At 56.2% G+C, this 17838-nt stretch overlaps 1 protein-coding gene across 6 annotated transcripts in view; it reads left to right on the top strand.

Annotated features, from left to right (window-relative positions):
- The window catches only part of AMPD2 (adenosine monophosphate deaminase 2), a 35942-nt gene extending 18371 nt beyond the window's left edge, over positions 1-17571 (top strand). The window contains exons 2-19 of one of the 6 annotated variants that reach the window (XM_059883958.1): positions 5899-6043; positions 10856-10986; positions 11211-11341; positions 11838-11906; positions 11996-12107; positions 12344-12530; positions 12747-12888; positions 13012-13101; positions 13353-13482; positions 13622-13816; positions 13903-14034; positions 14201-14364; positions 14601-14727; positions 14816-14979; positions 15321-15441; positions 15712-15885; positions 16069-16179; positions 16503-17568. In XM_059883958.1, the coding sequence (XP_059739941.1) occupies positions 6034-6043; positions 10856-10986; positions 11211-11341; positions 11838-11906; positions 11996-12107; positions 12344-12530; positions 12747-12888; positions 13012-13101; positions 13353-13482; positions 13622-13816; positions 13903-14034; positions 14201-14364; positions 14601-14727; positions 14816-14979; positions 15321-15441; positions 15712-15885; positions 16069-16179; positions 16503-16712 (2400 nt within the window). In that variant the 5' untranslated portion in view covers positions 5899-6033 and the 3' untranslated portion in view covers positions 16713-17568. Of the gene's footprint in view, positions 1-5619; positions 6044-6065; positions 7001-9534; positions 9681-10855; positions 10987-11210; positions 11342-11837; positions 11907-11995; positions 12108-12343; positions 12531-12746; positions 12889-13011; positions 13102-13352; positions 13483-13621; positions 13817-13902; positions 14035-14200; positions 14365-14600; positions 14728-14815; positions 14980-15320; positions 15442-15711; positions 15886-16068; positions 16180-16502 lie in introns of those variants that run through there. The other 5 variants (NM_001143856.1, XM_005204110.5, XM_024988412.2 and 2 more) reach the window with 5 other exon arrangements.
- Positions 17572-17838: the final 267 nt, after the last annotated feature.

Below are 17838 nucleotides of genomic sequence, written 5' to 3'. Positions count from 1 at the left end.
CTGATTTCAAAGATGTTAATACGTACATGTTTTTAAAAGAGTGTGTTTTTGAATCAATAAGTTCCAGTTGTTGTTATTGTTTAGTTACTAAGTTGTGTCTGACTCTCTTGCATCCCCATGGACTGTAGCCTGCCAGCTCCTCTCTTCTTGGAATTTCCCAGGCAAGAATACTGGAGTGGGTTGCCATTTCCTTCTCCAGCAGATCTTCCTGATTTCGGGATTGAACTCACATCTCCTGCATTGGTGGAGAGGGTTCTTTGCCACTGAACCACCAGGGAAGCCCTGTGTTCCAGTAGTAATGCCAACCCCAGAGCCTGAGAAACCGTATTCTAAATTAACAGAGTTTGAAAAATCCTGATCTAGAACAGTGGTCTCAGCGTTTGGTATAGATTGAAATTTACCCAGAAAGCCTTTTAAAAAATACTGATTTAATGAGTCTAGAGTGCAGTCCAGGCATGAAGAGTTTAAAAATTTCCCAGGTGATTCTAACATACAGCCAATGTGGAGAGCCACTGACCTTGAAGGATTTAACTTGCTTATTCCTCTTACAGTGGAATTGTGAAGCAGTGGCCAGGTAGACTGAGAAAGTGGGAGGTAGAACCTAGGTCTCCTTGCCTGCCAGGTACTCTAAGCCATCCTTAATCATCATCTTTCTTTCTACTGCTTCTTGCCTGCATATCTGAGAAGCCCTGGGCCTTGGGCCCAGACTCTTGGGGCTGATGAAGAAGAAGGCAGCCGCCAAGGTGCCTTCCACAGTGATCATCTTTTCCCAATCAGAAATTGGCAAGTGCTTACTGAGGGAAAACAGAAGAGTCTTTGAAATTGTTACCGGCTTGGAATCTTGGCTATAAAGTTTCAGTAATTATACCTCACCAGCCCTGCCTAACCTACCCACAGTATCGACAACCTATACCCAGGGCAGAGCTGTGCTGCAGCCTGCACTGTTCAGAGCAAGGGACCGCTGGGAGCTGGGCTAGACAGTTTACATGGTTCATCTTGGTTAACTCATGCTAACTTCAAGGTAAGTGCTCTTGTCCCCAAATTACAGACCATATAACTGCGACTTGAGGGTTAAGTATCAATAATTTGTTCAAGGTCATATAGCTTAGTAAACAGACCAGGGGATCCTTATTTCCACTGCCCCATAAAAGCAGCCACTGAAAGAATGTTGGGCAAAAAAGACAGGCAAATGCATGAGCTCAATAACGGCCGCACTTGTATTGTTAAAGGAACCACTAATTTGTTTCACAAATGGGAAAAATGTTTATGCTTGTTCCTTTTTCATCTGGATTTCCCTGGTGTCTCAGACGGTGAACAATCTGTCTGCAATGCAGGATACCTGGGTTCAGTCCTTGGGTTGGGAAAATCCCCTGGAGAAGGGAAAGGTTACCCACTCCAGGATTCTTGCCTGGAAAATCCCATGGACAGAGGAGCCTGGGGGATACAGTCTATGGGTCGCAAAGGGTCAGACATGACTGGATGACTTAACACTTTCACTTTCTTTCTCATCTACCACCTCTGCAAACTTCTGTGCTGCTTCTGCTTGTTTCCTAGCTTGCTGGGCTCTCAATGTCCACTACTAACCTGAGTAAGGGAACTCCTGTACCTCGCCTGCCCTCTTAATTGTGTAGACCTGCTGCTGTACATGGACCACCATGATGCTTCCTGTCTCCTGTCTTCAGCTCCTGTGCCTTTCCTGTGGCTCTTCTCCTTTATTATTGCATTTAGGTTTAATGTCCTGATGGAGTCAGTAAAGCATGTAGGTGCTATTCCCATTTTAGAGGTAGTCAACTGAAGCATGGAAAGGTGATCCTCATGTTAATAAACAAGTTAGAATCAGCCAGAGCTCAGGTGTCCTAGTTCATAGCCCTTATAACTGAAACAAAATTTTTATCTTCTTTAGCAACAACTTTACTGTTTGAATATTTGCATAACCAAATTATTCTGAATGAAAGAAAAAAAAATCATCATTTTCCACTTAAGTCCTGCTTTCTGAATTAAGAGGAAATCTCAATATCTGTCTTATACCCAGGGGTAGGGATTGTGGGTAAAGCCTTATCACCCAGCTGGAGTTTGGGGGCAGGGCCATGAAGAAGGAGGAACTTCCTTCAGGACCTTACAGTCCAAAGGAAGAGATGGTATAAATTCACAGAGAAACAACATAGTTAAAGGAACACTCCAGCTAATGCTGGAGAATTCAAAGCTGTTTAAAACCTAGCCTCGATTTCTGGTAGGAAAGACAATTAAACACACATCTCACTGGCAGATGGATAAATTCTATAGTAGAAGAAGGGAGGAAAATTATAAAATAGACTTTCAGCAGAAAAGCAAAACAACAGAAATGGAGGATAGGCACTTGGAGGAGGAAAAAAGAGCATGAGAAAAAGCATGGAGACAAGAGGTACAAAGTGTGCTTGGAGAAGACTGGCAAGTTTGATGTGATGGGACTGGAGTAAAAGTGAAAAGTGCATGGAGGGAAGAGCTGGGAGATGAAACAAGGAAAAGTGAGGCTAGCCAGTGAAGGGCCTTGAATGACAAAGGTTTGGCTAAAGCTCATTGAAGACTTACAAACAAATATGGTTGGATACTGCTGCATGTTGCCATAAACAATGCTGGGTGGCTGGGTGGGGGGCTGGCTTCCGATAGAAGCTGAGAAAAAGAGCTGAACAGCTTGATTCTAGAAGGATCTAGGCATAAGGTATGGTTTGGGAAAGTGTCATGGCCAATGATCTCTTTGAGGCTGCCGGTGTTCTCTCCCAGGCCTACCATCTGCTGAGAGTGGTCTGTCCTCGGTAGGAGGCTGACATCACAAATGAGCATCAGGCAAGAAGATAAGCAGTTCTTCAGAGATGAGTGCATTGTCAGTGAGGCCTGGGGCTCAGGGAGAGCCATTCAAGAAACCATCTTGGTTCCAGGCTAGGAGGTAAGGAAGCTTGTTTCAAGCTAAGGAAGATCTCAGAGGCTCAAAGACAACATTCGGTCCCTAACATGAAAACAGCTAGAGGTTGGAGAGAATGACTCACTCCTTCATTTCCCGAACTGTTCTAGATAGACAGTGAAATCCCACCAAGATTCTTGCTGATAATGTGTAGGTGGGGAGAATGCTGCTTAACTGTAATCAGTGCAGACTTCTAGCAGGGACAGCATACAAAAAGGCCTAGAAATAGGGAGGATTACAGGGTGAAGGGTGTGCTGTAGATAGGACTAGGGAGGGAAAGGAAGAGACTAGTGGACTGGTTAGCCTTGCCACCTACGGGCTGGTTAGGTAGGTAGGTCTGGATTAAGGGGGAGTCCTAAAAAGACCTGGTTCAATGCAAGATACCTCCCCATAAAACTATGTCAAAATTTGCATTATATCAATATAGATGACTTCCCAGGGACTTCCCAGGTGGCGCTAGTGGTAAAGAACCCGCCTACCAATGCAGGAGATATAAGAGACATGGGTTTGATCCCCGGGTTGGGAAGATCCCCTGCGGAAGGGTATGGCAACCCACTCCAGTATTCTTGCCTGGAGAATTCCATGGACAGAGGAGCCTGGCGGGCTATAGTTCATGGGGTCACAAAGAGTCAGACAACAGAAGTGATTTAGTGCAAGCACAATATAGATGACATTCTGCATGGTTTACCTGGTCCTTGATTTTTAAATTTTTTTTTTTTTAGATTTATTTTATTATTCATTGTTGAGAGTGCAGCAGCCTCAAAATTCTTAAAGGCTCCCAAACCAGTTTAGTCTAGGGTTAAAACACAGAAGAGTATTAAGTGAGTGGGGTGTAGAGGCTATTAGAGATTTTCATAGACTTCTGTTGCTTTCCATTTCCTTGATTATAAAAATAATGGATATGCATGGTAGACAGTTTTTAAAATGCAAGTAAACATAAAGAAGAAAATAAATATAACCCATAATTCCACCACTCACAGATAATCATTTGTTAAATTTGTTGATGTGGTTATTTTCTATGCATATGTGTCACTTAATTAGGACCATACTGTATTGTACAGATTTTTGCACCCATTTTTTCCACCCTAATTTTACGTTGTAAACATTTTCACCTTATTAAGAAATTCTTCAGAACAATTTTTAATGGTTGTATTTCATTGTGTGCATATGACATAATTTAAACATTTTCCTGTTGTTGGGCTTTTAAGTTTCCAACCTTTCTATGTGATAAACATTGCAGTTATGAACAATTCTGTGCATATTTTTCTTGCAGCCTTTTTTTAAAGAACAAATTCCTGGGAGTGGAATTACTGTGTCAAATAATATGAACCTTTTTAAGACTCTTGATTATAGGTTGCCAAATGCTTTCAGAAAAATTCTACCAGTGTTTACAACCACCAGTAGGACATGTGTGTGTCCCATTTCACTATTACACCCTTGCCTGCTTTAGGACTCTTTTCCCATTAATCTTTGCCAATTTGATGGGTTAGCATGGTTTCTCCTTGTTCTCTTTTTAGTTTTATCGATTCTTTGTGAGGTGAACTTTCCCCCCTTGTTTACAGAGGCCTTTTTTTTTTTTTTTTTTTTTTTAAGTTGTCCAGGGTAAAGAGCATTAGGCAGGAATCAATGGAGGCAATACCAGATTCGGGTAGAGAATAGGGTTCAGGGTCCACAATCCAGTCTGGGCGGATGGAGGAGGAGGCAGAGTTTGGGAAGGAATTTGGCTGCAGGGATGGTGAGGACTGGGAGAAGCTGGACAAACAGCATTAATACAACTGGGTTTGGGGGACAAAGGGCTCCCACAAGGTGGAGAATAGGAGAAAGACTAAGCTGCTAATACATTAGGTCCTTTCCCTCATAGGTTTCCTTTAACCCTGGTGATAGGATTCTCTGCCACTTGGGAGTAGGGGTGCTTGTTGGGTGGGGTATCTGCAGTCCCCAAAATAGCCCAACACACCTTCTTTATAGGCTACAGGTGAATCAACTGAGTGTGTACAGGGGACCGAGGCCAAGGACACAGCAATAATAGGAAACATTGAGTGTAACTAAAGCCAGGTACTTCTGTTACTTCATTTATCCTAACAGCTTATAAAGTAGGGTCTCACACTCATTTTATAGAAGAAGTAGAAGAAGCACAGAGAAGTTAACAATATTCCCAAGGGCAGTCAGGAAGTAGGTGGAGTCTGGAATTGAACCTAGGCATTCTGGCTACAGAGCCTGAGCTCTTGACCAACAAGTACACAGATAAATGTGGGAATGGGAGCCAGAATTGCAGGGCACACCCTGCCCAGCTACGCCTGCCTGAGTAAGAAAACAGACGACCTAGAATAAGAATGCGGGGAAGGGCTTCAGCTAAAGGAGAATCCTGGGACTATAATAATAGCTATCTGTCTTTTATTGGGCACTGGCTTTTTGCCCAGCATCGTGCAAAGGTGCTTAACGTTTAATTCTCACAATAACCCCTTTGAGTGAGGTACTGCGATTACCCCATCACTTTACTGGTGAGGAAGCTGACGCACAGAAGTTACCCAAGACGCTGCCGGACGGATGCGAAGTGGCGGCGGCCCACGTGGCGCCCGGGAGAGGGAAAATGGCGGGGGCGGGGCCGCTTAGCGGGGGCGGGCCCGGGCAGGGGCGGGGCCACGGACCTGGCGGGGCCTGGGGCTGCGGAGGAGAGCGCCGTCGCTGGGGCGGCTTTGGTGGGGTCGCACCTGTTGCGTGACTTCCTCACGGTCCAGCTACCGGAATCCGACCCCGAATACCGTGAAAGTGTGGAGAGAAGTCCAGACGAGTTCCGGGTCCCGCTCTGGGGAGCACGTGGCCTGCCCGCCTCCCGAGTGCCGGGCTTGGGGGTCGGGGCTCCGGGGTCTACAAGGCCAGTACAGCGGCCCAGGTCGGCAGGGGGCCCGCCTCCAACCAGCCAGCAATTTTGAAAGACTGTCTTACTTCTCCCATCTCAGTGCCAGGGCAGGGGCCCTTGGAGCCACTTGGCAGGGTCTGGACCCTAGCCCTCCTCCCCTCCCTCGTGACCGGCTTTCCAGGCGGTGCAGACCCTGGCGGACAGACTCCCTGGTTCCCCACAGGGCTCGGGCAGCATGGCCTCAGGTGAGTGTGTGCGTGTGAAGCGGGGCAGGGTCTCTGGGACAGAGAAGTGCAGTGGCCAGAGTGACAATAGGGTGGGCACTGCCTTCAGACCTAGGGAAGGCGGCCGGCTCCTGGGGAGCGGCCGGGAGAGCAGAGCCTGAGTGTGGAAAGACAAGGAACAGTCAGAAGCTATTGGGGTTGCTTTCCCAGACCCCAGAGAAAGCCCCTGCCTCCTTGCCTCCCTGTCTTCTAAGAGGGCAGCTTCTGTGGACAGTGGAATTTTCCCAAGACAGGCTCCTCCCTGGATTGGACTGGGATTCTCAGTTCTACCCCATCCTCCCAGAACTGAACCACCTGGGCCGGAGGTTCAGATAAGGAAAAAAGGGGATTCTGCCCCAGAGGGGCTGTGTTTTCACGGAGTCCGCTGACCCTGAAAGAAATGTGTTCTGAGCCTGGGGTACCTGCGCTGGATCCCTCTCTCTATTATTATCTTTTTTCTCCCAGGCTGGCTGGACCAGTTAGCTTGAACTTTGACTCTCTTGCTCCAGAGCCCTGGCTCATAGCGGGGTTGGTAGGGTGCTTGGGGCTGGCCCATCCCCATTCTGTTTCCTCATCTCTACCCCCTCAGGCCCAGTTACCATCAGTCGAGTCACTCCAGGGATTGAGAAAGGGAGGGATAAGGGGCAGGGATGGAGGCCGCCCCTTCCTGAGGTTGCCTAGACAACATCAGAAATCGTGGCCAGGGCCTCTTCCGCCTGCGGGGCCTCTGCTTCCTGCATCAGTCACTCCCGCTGGGGGCGGGGCGGAGGAAGGGGTTGGATGTGGCAGAGCCAAGCCCAGCTGGTGCAGCTCAGACTACCCCCGCGGGCTCCGCGGCAGCCTGAGCCATGGCATCTTATTCATCTGGCCCCAGCAATCCCAAGGCCAAATATCCCTTTAAGAAGCGGGCCAGCCTCCAGGTTTCCTTTGCAGTACCAGGTGAGTGTATGCCTCCTGTCCTCAGTCTGGCCCTGCTCCCCATCCTCACCTCTTAGGGGGCCACGGGTCCCCTAACGAGGGGGACTTCTCTTACGCCTTCTCGGCAGTGATGCCCCTTGTCCTCTTCCCAGGGACAGCTGGCTTGGGAGGCGGTTTGGGGACGGAGGTGGGGTGCAGGGTGACTGGTTTCCGTGTCAGGGATGCGGTCCTCTGTAATGAGGAGTGGGCGTGGGTGTGGGTGCAGCGAGAGTGTACTTGCACAAGTGTCCGTGTGTGGCTGTGCTAAGATTGTTTGCATGTGGAGTGTGTGTGGAGTGGGGGATGTGTGGGACTGACTGGTTTGCGGACTGGCCACACTGCTGGCGGCTGTGTGGTTACCAGGCAGACTCGGGCTGTCCTCCTGAGGTTAGTTTCTCTTTCCAGGATCCCAGATCTTGAACCCTCTTACTGGGCGTCTGACATTAGGGCACACTTAACTGCTGTGGGCATCCAGGAGCTGAGGGCTCAGCTGTATCTATTGTTTGCAGTTTGTTCATTTCTGGTCTGTCTTGCGAGCTTCCTCGGAAGTGTGGGGTGCCCTTGGGCCGAGCCAGTGTTGGGGCTCAGGCTGGGGCTGCTGCCTGCCTGCATGTGCTCCTGCACCCTTTGGTTCGGCTCCCACTCCAGTAGACATCTCTGCACCATTTGGAGCTGGCAGCATGGTGCAGCTTTGCCCATCTTCCTGAGGGCTCCACTGCCCAGATATGTGTTTGCTGAGGGAATCTACCTGCTGTCTGCTGGTCTCAGGCCTGTGGCTAAGGGAAGCCCACCCCTACTTTGATGACCAGGTCAAGCCGGTGTTCCCCATCCCTCCAGCAGCTGTCTGTACTACCTTCTGTTTTTCTTATGCTCCTGAAGATGGTGGCCTGAGTTCTGTATTGGCCCGAGGGGCTCTGTTCTCTGTGCCCAGGTCTGTGCCCCCACAGCGTGTGTCCCCTGAGGCTAGATTTGTCCACATTCGGGTGGTCGCATGGTGGGAGCAGCTGATACTTGTAGGTCAAAGCCTGGAGTAGTCTCTGCCTACTGGGGCAGGCTTGGTAGTGAGTGAGGGGCTCTGGTCAAGTGCGTAGACAGGTTGGCAAGAATCTTGGAGTTAATGGGAATGGCTAGGGCATAGCCCCCTATGACTTTTGGCCACCTCTCCCACGCTGTGTGTGTGTGTGTGGTGTGTGTGTGGTGCTGTGGCACAGACCCTGGGAGAAAGTGACCAGTAGGTGACTGGTCCTCAGGGAGTGGTGGTTACTGCCTGTGTGTCACCTTTAGTGAGCCCTGGCAGTCCTTTATGGTGGCCCAACAGGCTGAGGGGATGGTGCTGCTTGCTAGGACCTGTCCGGACCAGCGTTTCTGAGGAGGCCCTGGGTCACCCTGCTAGGGGAGGTGGTTGAGATCAGGGCCTCTGTGTCAGTTCTGCTGACTTGATACAGACCAGTTCTGGGGGTCTGTGGCTGGCCTCTCTGGAGGGGTTAGAAAAGGGGAGGATTGGGTAGGATCAGGGTTCTTGGGCGGAATACAAGAACCTTAGGCTGTGCCTTAAACTCTGAGGGCCGAGCTAGTGCCCATCTTTTCTTCCTTTTTCTGCTCTGCTCTCTTCCAAGTCAGAGATAGTGTCCCCACCCCACCCATTCTGTTCCCTTCACGCCCAGTCCTGTGTGCCTCTCTGATCTGGAACTCGAAGCTCCACCCACCCCCAGTGGGTGGGACTGCATGTGGGAAGTGTTTGGAGGGTCCCAGGAGTTCCTAATCACAGATGATGGGGCTTTCCAGAATGCTTGCAGAGCCGTATCTCTGTGTGCCTTATGGTAGCTGTGGCTAGGCAGGGCAGGACCCCTTATCACCCCATTGTAGGCAGACTTGAAGCCTCCAGATGGTAGAGACTCACCAGTAATTGGGAACAGAGTCAAACTTAAGTCCTCCAAATTCTAGCCCTATGTCTGAACCTCTCTTCCCAGGCGTTTTATCCCCGACAATAGGCTTGGAGAAGAGTTGGAGGTCTAGGGGGCTGTGAACTGGTCTCTGGGGCAGCAGGGAAGCTCCATACACTGGTTGCTCCCTGGACTAAGTGTCTACCCCTGGTGCCAGCCAGCACATCTCCCCTGCAGAGGCCCCATCTCTCCCAAGGGACCCTATAGTCAGGGGCCCAGAGGACAGTGGTGAGCAAAACAAGGCCACTGGGCAGAGGGAGCTGACCTAGGGGTGTTGGGGTGTGGAGCCCAGGAGGGCTGCTACCCTATCCTGCCCTTTGGTCAGCCAGTCCCTGCATGCTGTCCCCTAGGGCACTGCATTTTAAGGGGGCTTGTCCCTTCCCTGCCAGCCCACCCTGCCCATATCAGTCTGCTCTGCTCCTCCCCCTTGGGCGCCCCACTTTGGGCTGGGCCCTGGCACTGTAGAGGTTAAGGCCCTGTTCAGTTTGGGGGTTTCTCTTATCTCCCAGCTGTGCTACTCCTTCCCTTGATTTCTGAGCTCCCCTGAGCTTCCCCAGCCCCCTGCTTGCCAGCATCCCAGGGTCTCCCCTGCACACAGCTGCACTTGGTACAGCCCGTGCCGGCCCCTGAGCTGTCCTGGGGGACTGGCTGCAGCTCCACTCAGCAAACAGGCGGGCGAGGGGCACAGGGCTGCTGGCCGGCGCTGCCTGACTCTGCAGGTAGGACCCAGGCAGGCAGCAGGGTTTCTGTGTGGGGGGCTAGATCCTAGATCTGAGACAGATACCCCCTCTTCTTTTTGTCCAGCTGTGGGACAGGACTCAGGTTTTTGGGAAGCAGCCTGGAGACTTCAAAGCGTGCCACCTGGGTAGAGCTTCCAGTCCATCCCTGAGCCACAGTGGGGAGGGGAAAGGAGGGTGCTGAAGGGGAGCACCCCAGAGCTGGCTGGAGAGCTTCCTGCTGGGGAGGGTGGCTTGGGGAGCCCAGGGAGGGTTCTTGGGAGTGGGCTGGGAGCTCAGGCAGCCTCTCTAGACTCTTCAGCTTCAAGGTCTTTAGTGCCAGCCTCCTGTGGAAGCTGAGGAATCCTTCCCTCTGTGGAGAGAGACTCCGGCTGCCGATCCTCCCTTCCCCAGGCCCTCCCCAGGGCCTCCGGCCCAGATCCCGGGGCCTCTGAGTGGCGCAGACTGTTTGTGGCAGCTCCCTTTGGAGGGGCAGCCAGCAGTGGGAGGGGCAGGCTGAGGCCAGGCCACATCTTGGCAGTCCTGGGGTCCTGGGGGAGAGGGCAGGCCTCCCAGGAGGAGGTCAGGGTCCTGCTCCCAAGCAAGTCCTCCACTTCCTCTCCTCCTCTTCCCTCGGGGGCTGGTCCCCAGGCCAGAGCCGAGTGGCAGTTGTGCTCCCCCAGGCTCTGCAGGTCTAGGTCAGCCTGCCCTCGAGGGGCCGTCTGCTCATCCAGAGGCAGGTCTGACCCTGGACTGTCTGCCATGGAAGCTGTGCGCCGGGCTTCGCTGGTGTGGATGAGCGCCTGGAGAGAGAGAGAGTGTGAGAGTGTGCATATGTGTGCATGGATACGTGGGTGCTGCCTGTAGCAGGCACTCACCTGGAGGTTCTCTCACAGCCCGATGGAGTGGCCCCTAGTCCAGGATCCAGAGTTTTATTCCTGGGGTGAATGAGTCCGTTTGTTGTAGGGGCAGACTCTTAGCCCCACCCCTGAACCTGGAATGGGTGAGGGGTCCCCGGGCCAGACTGCAGGTGAGGTCCATGGGTAGGCTCACGCCTCAGCCTCTGAGCGGGGCTGGCCTCTCTCTGGGGCTGCCCTGGGGTCATGCCAGGGCCCAGGGCTTCCAGTGCACTCAGGCCCTGGCCCTCACCCTCTGACCCCACATCACTGTCTCCACAGAGGCTCGGGGTGGGCTGGGGGCCCCTCCGCTACAGTCTGCCCGATCCCTGCCAGGCCCTGCCCCCTGCCTCAAGCACTTCCCGCTCGACCTGCGCACGTCCATGGATGGCAAATGCAAGGAGATCGCCGAGGTATCGCTTGGCACCACCCCCTGCGTTTCCCCCACTCACCCCGGTCGCTGCCTCCACGCCTGGTCCCTGCTCCCTGCACCCCTCCACCTCAGCTGTCCCCTTACTTTATATTTGGCTCTGCCCTGATCCCTAGGTGGTCCCAGGTACCCCCAGCCCCTGTCCCCTCCCTGCATCCCTGGACCCTGACGGCTCGGCCACACTGACCCTGCCTTCCCTCCCACCAGGAGCTGTTCAGCCGCTCCCTGGCTGAAAGTGAGCTCCGCAGCGCCCCTTACGAGTTCCCGGAGGAGAGCCCCATCGAGCAGCTGGAGGAGCGGAGGCAGCGCCTGGAGCGGCAGATCAGCCAGGATGTCAAGTGAGCCCCCAGCTGCAGAGCCAGGCGGCCACAGGGCGGGGGCTTGGCCAAGCCGCTGCAGGGTGTGGGGTCACAGCCAGGCGGTGGCTATGGGGTTGTGGGGAGGGGCACAGGGCAGTCCGCCCAGCATCCCTCTGTTTGCTCCTGGGCACTTGCAGAGCCCCGTCGTTGTTCTCTTACAACCAGTCCTGCCCCTGGGCCACCCCTGGGAGGTGGCACAGAGTAGTGTGGTGTTTAGACATAGGCTTTGGGGTCAGGCTGCTGGGCTCTGCCCGGTTCAGCCTTCTGCCCACCAGTGTGTCCGGGAACATGTTGCTTAACTTCTGGGTGTGTTTTCTCATCTCTGACGTGGGGCGAGAGCAGCCTGCGTGGCCCAGGGTTCTTCAGCCCTGTGAGGGCCACACATGACAACATGCGCACGGCACCTCAGACGGTGCAGGGCCCTGGCTAGGAACACGGGCCTCATCATGGGCCCGCCCTCTCCTCTCACCTCCAGGCTGGAGCCGGACATCCTGCTTCGGGCCAAGCAAGATTTCCTGAAGACTGACAGTGACTCAGACTTCCAGTGAGGAGGGCAGAGGGGCACGGGGGCTGCGGGGCTGGGGCCTGTCCCTCTGCTGCTTCCAGCCCCTCTCTTGTCCTCCCCACTTGTAGGCTCTACAAGGAGAAGGGTGAGGGGCAGGGTGACCGGGGCCTGTGGGAGCGCGACGCGGTGCTGGAGCGGGAGTTTCAGCGGGTGACCATCTCTGGGGAGGAGAAGTGTGGGGTGAGTGTCCCCGTCCTTGCATCCTGCTGGGCTCCCCAAGTCTGGGCTATGGGGATAGAGGCTAGAGGGGCTGTTTCTCTTTCTAAAAGCTGGAGAGGCAGAGGCTGTGGTTGGGAGCTAGTCACCCTGTTGAGCATAGAATGGTCTGAGTGTTTCTGGGGTACGGGCCTCAGGAAGGAGGTGAGAGCAGGCTGGGTCTGGGACCGAGGAAAGCGCGTCCACATCTCTGTCTCTAGGTGCCCTTCACAGACCTGCTGGATGCAGCCAAGAGCGTGGTGCGGGCGCTGTTCATCCGGGAGAAGTACATGGCCCTGTCGCTGCAGAGCTTCTGCCCTACCACCCGCCGGTACCTGCAGCAGCTGGCTGAGAAGCCCCTGGAGACACGCACCTACGAGCAGGGCCCCGACACCCCCGTGTCCGCTGGTGGGACCCCCCATCCCTGTCCTACTCCGTGTGCCCTGGCATCCCAGCCACCCTGAGCCGTGTGCCCAGGAACCTCAGCCTGCCTCCTTCTTCCCAGCCTCTTGGCACACAGGGCGGCGAGGCAGGGGCAGGAGCTGTCCTGCTGGGGCCTCTGGGCCGGGAAGCAGGTGGCCTGGAAGAGCCCTGGCCCTGACTCCACCCTCCTCACCCCTGCAGATGCCCCGGTGCACCCACCAGTGCTGGAGCAGCACCCCTATGAGCGCTGTGAGCCGAGCACCATGCCCGCGGACCTGGGCTTGGGCCTGCGCATGGTGCGGGGCGTGGTTCATGTGTACACCCGCAGGGAACCTGATGAGCAGTAAGAGGGGTGTGGGGTGTGCTGGGGGCCGTGGAGGGGCAGAGACTAAGGGGATGGCATTGGCTCAGGAGGGCCCACAGGGGCTCCTGGCTTGCTCTCACCGAAGCTCCCCTTACACACCAGCTGCTCAGAGGTGGAGCTGCCATATCCCGACCTGCAGGAATTTGTGGCAGATGTCAATGTGCTGATGGCTCTGATCATCAATGGACCCATGTGAGTCCGCGCCTGTCCCAGACACTCGGCTCCTCTCCCAGCTCAGATTTTTCCAGTCTGGCCCCTGACACCTGTCACCCAGTCTCACCCTTTCATAGTCCCTGAGTCCTAGACGTCCTCCATCTTCGGCTGCTGTCCCCTTGGCAGCCCCATTCCTGACCCTCTGGCTCCCGCCCTCGTCTCTGCCACCCAGGCCCTCCCGGGTGCCTCCCTGCATGCCTGAGCCCCTGCCTGGTTCTTCTCCTGCCCAGAAAGTCATTCTGTTACCGCCGGCTCCAGTACCTGAGCTCCAAGTTCCAGATGCATGTGCTGCTCAACGAAATGAAGGAGCTGGCCGCGCAGAAGAAGGTGCCACACCGAGATTTCTACAACATCCGCAAGGTGGGCCCTCCCCACCCAACTGACCCAGCGCCCCTGCCCAGCCTCCCCCTCCACGGCCTGCCCGCCTCCCCAGCATCCAGTTTGGAGAGTCCTCCCGCATCCCACCGCCCAGGCCCCAGCAGTCCCCATTCCATCGCAGGTGGACACACACATCCATGCCTCATCCTGCATGAACCAGAAGCATCTGCTGCGCTTCATCAAACGGGCGATGAAGCGGCACCTGGAGGAGATCGTGCACGTGGAGCAGGGTCGTGAGCAGACGCTACGGGAAGTCTTCGAGAGCATGAACCTCACGGCCTACGACCTGAGTGTGGACACGCTCGACGTGCATGCGGTCTGTCCACGGCACGGGGGCTGAGAGGCTGGGCTGGTGTGCAGGCTGGGGTTCAGGGGTGACCTGGGCTGGCCTTTCTCCCCCAGGACAGAAACACCTTCCATCGCTTTGACAAGTTCAATGCCAAATACAACCCCATTGGGGAGTCCGTCCTCCGAGAGATCTTCATCAAGACGGACAACAGGGTTTCTGGGAAGTACTTTGCTCACATCATCAAGGTGAGGAGGAGGGCAGCCCTCCCTGACTGAGTGAGAGCCTGGGTGGATGGGGATTTGTGGGGTGGGTGAGAGGCGTGAAGAGGTCAGACGGAGCGTGCCTCGTGGGCACAGGGACAGGGATGAGGGAGAAGCCTGAGGGTGACAGTTGCCCACACATGCTGCTCAGGAGGTGATGTCCGACCTGGAGGAGAGCAAATACCAGAACGCGGAGCTGCGGCTCTCCATCTACGGGCGCTCAAGGGACGAGTGGGACAAGCTAGCACGCTGGGCCGTCACGCACCGTGTCCACTCCCCCAACGTGCGCTGGCTCGTGCAGGTGCCCCGCCTCTTGTGAGTGTCCCTAGGCGTGGGAGGGAACGTGGGGGGCAGAGGTCATGGGGCCAGGGCTGGCCTCCTGCCCTCTGGGATGGCTGAGCCTCCCCCATCCCAGCCGAGCCCTTGGAACAGGAGGGAGCCCTGGCTCCACTCACGGTCTCTCCAGCTCCTCTCACTCAGTATGGCTCAGAAGTGCTTCTGTGGTTCTGCCCTGACCTGCGCACATCCGTGTACCTACATCTTGTCTGCAGCGATGTGTACCGGACCAAGGGCCAGCTGGCCAACTTCCAGGAGATGCTGGAGAACATCTTCCTGCCATTGTTCGAGGCCACCATCCACCCTGCCAGCCACCCGGAGCTGCATCTCTTCCTGGAGCATGTGAGGGGGTGGCCTGGGTCTGGGTGTGGGGAAGACACTGCCTCAGGCCCGGCTGTAGCTCTGGGCCTGACCCAGCGTCCTGGGCCAGGTGGACGGCTTTGACAGTGTGGATGATGAGTCCAAGCCCGAGAACCATGTCTTCAACCTGGAGAGCCCGCTCCCTGAGGCTTGGGTGGAGGAGGACAACCCACCCTACGCCTACTACCTGTACTACACCTTCGCCAACATGGCCATGCTGAACCACCTTCGCAGGTGCCTGCCCTGGGCTCCGCAGGTGCTCCCAGCCCCTGGGAGGGGGTGGGCAGCAGGCCCCGGTGCACCCGCCTGGCGTCTCTACCCGCATGGCTAGCTCTCAGTCATCAGGCCTTGCTCCGGGCCTGCCCTGGGGCCTGCTGGGGCCACCTGACCCACCTCTTACCCCCAGTCTTGGATCTGATGGGTTGTTTCTCTGCCCCTGGGGCTCTGTAGTTCAACCCTCACAGCCAAGAACCTACTGCTGACCCCTGGTCCTCGGCCCACAGAGTCACTGGGTTGGGGCTTAGGAGCCTGAGCGCACCAGGCTTGGGACCCAATGCTGTCTTCTGGCCCCCCAGACAGAGGGGCTTCCATACGTTCGTGCTGAGGCCACACTGCGGGGAGGCGGGGCCCATCCACCACCTGGTGTCGGCCTTCATGCTGGCTGAGAACATCTCACACGGGCTGCTTCTGCGCAAGGTCAGGCTCTGCACCCCTGTCTCCCCCGTCCCAGAGGCTCCCCTCCTCCCTGTCTATCAGGCCTCTTCAGCAGCTGATCCTCTCCTCACCCACCCCCAGCTGGGACCCCAGCCTCCACACCAAGGCCCCAATTCAGAACCTGGCTGTAACCGACCCTCTGCAACTGCTGCCCAGCCTGGACTGCCCTCCAACCTGCACTGTGGCCTGTACCCCCCAGAACCAGGTGTCCTCCCCAACCTGACAGGCCCACCCTCCCTGTCGCCCACCCAGGCCCCGGTCCTGCAGTACCTGTATTACCTGGCCCAGGTTGGCATCGCCATGTCCCCGCTCAGCAACAACAGCCTCTTCCTCAGCTACCACCGGAACCCGCTCCCCGAGTACCTGTCCCGCGGCCTCATGGTCTCGCTGTCCACGGACGATCCCCTGCAGTTCCATTTCACCAAGGTCAGCGCCCGGTAGGCAGCCAGGCAGGCGGGTGTCCTGGGGCACAAAGGCCCCCTGAACTGAGGGGCCTCGGGGCTGGTGCTGCCCTCTGCTGGTGGAGCGCCGTGTGCCTCGTGGTCAGCCCCCGGGACGGGTGGGCAGCAGGCCCCGGTGTACCTGCCTGAGGGAACCTGGCCCCTGCAGGAGCCGCTGATGGAGGAGTATAGCATCGCCACCCAGGTGTGGAAGCTCAGCTCCTGTGACATGTGCGAGCTGGCACGCAACAGTGTGCTCATGAGTGGCTTCTCCCACAAGGTACCCACCCCCTCGCCATCCCTCTCCTCCCCCGCTCTGCATTTGGGAAGGTCCTGGGGGTGCTGGGCTCGGAGGTGAAGAATCTGCCCGCAATGTAGGAGACTCGAGTTCAGTCCCTGGGTTGGGAAGATTACCTGGAGGAGCAAATGGCAACCCACTCCAGGATTCTTGCTTGGGAAATCCCATGGACAGAGGAGCCTAGCGGGCTACAGTCCATGGGATCACACAGTCAGACATGACCAAGTGACTAACACACACAGACACGCAGGGCTGCTGGCCCCTCAGAGCAAGCTGCAGCCCTGCCCCTTACCCTGCCCCTCCAGGTGAAGAGCCACTGGCTGGGACCCAGCTATACCAAGGAGGGCCCTGAGGGCAATGACATCCGCCGCACGAACGTGCCGGACATCCGCGTGGGCTACCGCCACGAGACCCTGTGCCAGGAGCTGGCGCTCATCACGCAGGCCGTGCAGAGCGAGATGCTGGAGACCATCCCGGAGGAGGGGGGCATCACCATGAGCCCTGGGCCTCAGTGAGCCCGGCCCCTGCAGTGCCCTTCATCTCGGCACCTTGCCCACGCTCTGTCTGCAGACCCCTCCCAGCCTGTTCTGGTCTCTGCATGTGTCGTCCTTCCTTGTTCTGTCCTGCATGTTTCTACCTGTGCCTGTCCCTGTGCCGCCCCGGGGCAAGTGGAGCCGCTTTGCCCTCGTCTTGGCTCATATGGCACCTGAGGGCCCAGGTTTGAGGTCTGCCCCACCGGAAGCTCTGTCCCAGGATCCTCTGAAGCCTGACCGGTCCTTTGGGCATCTGAGAGCTCGGGATGGTTGTGGGGGGCTGGCCCCTCTAACCCTTGGGGTCCTGCTTGGGCAAATTCAGCCTTTGACTGGAGCTTGAATTTAGGCCCCCGTCTTGTTTATGTGGCCGGAGAGGCAGTCAGGTGTGGCCTGTACACGTATGTTGTTGTGGGCATGGGCTGCCTGGGATCTGTGAGCTCCCCCAGCTCCTCGGCAGGTAGGGTTGGCTGAGTCCCAGCCTTGGCTTCCTGGACTCAGGCCCTGGAGGTGCTGGACCACCGCCTCTGCCAAGTCACTGCCCAGCAGCTTTCTCTGTCCTTTTCTGGTCTGTGTGCTCCTCTGGTGTCAGCTTCTGGTGCCTCTGTGGGAGGGAGCAGCCGCCCTGTGCTGTGTCCGGGGCCCTTGTAGCAGGAGGGTCCCGGATCTGCCACCGGCCCTGAGGGTAGTAACCCCACTGTGATCCCCAGAGTTTTGACCTCACCTGGATCCCCCCTGGTCCCCTGTGTTGTGATCTGGACTGAGGTCTTTGCTGTGAAATGCAGTGTTTCATACAATCCCATCTTTCCTAGTGCATGAGAAATAAAGATTATTTAAGTAATGAGGCAGGTGGAGTCTCTGTTGGGAGAGGGAGAGCCGTGCTGGACGGTGGCTGAGGTCAGATCCAGGAGCATTGTGGATGGAGGGACAGCAAGTTCTGAGGGGAACGAATGGACTTGACTGTTTATGCATGTGGAAACTGACAGAGGAAGCGAGGTGGGAGGAGAGGCCCACCAGGGACCCAACTGCTGCCCCTAGGCCCTCATCCAGCTCGGCCCACCCCCTCGGAAGTGGACAGTTGGCTCCAGGTCTGGGGCACATCCATATCACA

Source organism: Bos taurus, chromosome 3, assembly GCF_002263795.3.
Source record: "Bos taurus isolate L1 Dominette 01449 registration number 42190680 breed Hereford chromosome 3, ARS-UCD2.0, whole genome shotgun sequence".
Lineage (NCBI taxonomy): Eukaryota > Metazoa > Chordata > Mammalia > Artiodactyla > Bovidae > Bos > Bos taurus.
The sequence above is the reverse complement of the archived record's forward strand: the minus strand, read 5'-3'. Positions and strand labels throughout refer to the sequence as shown.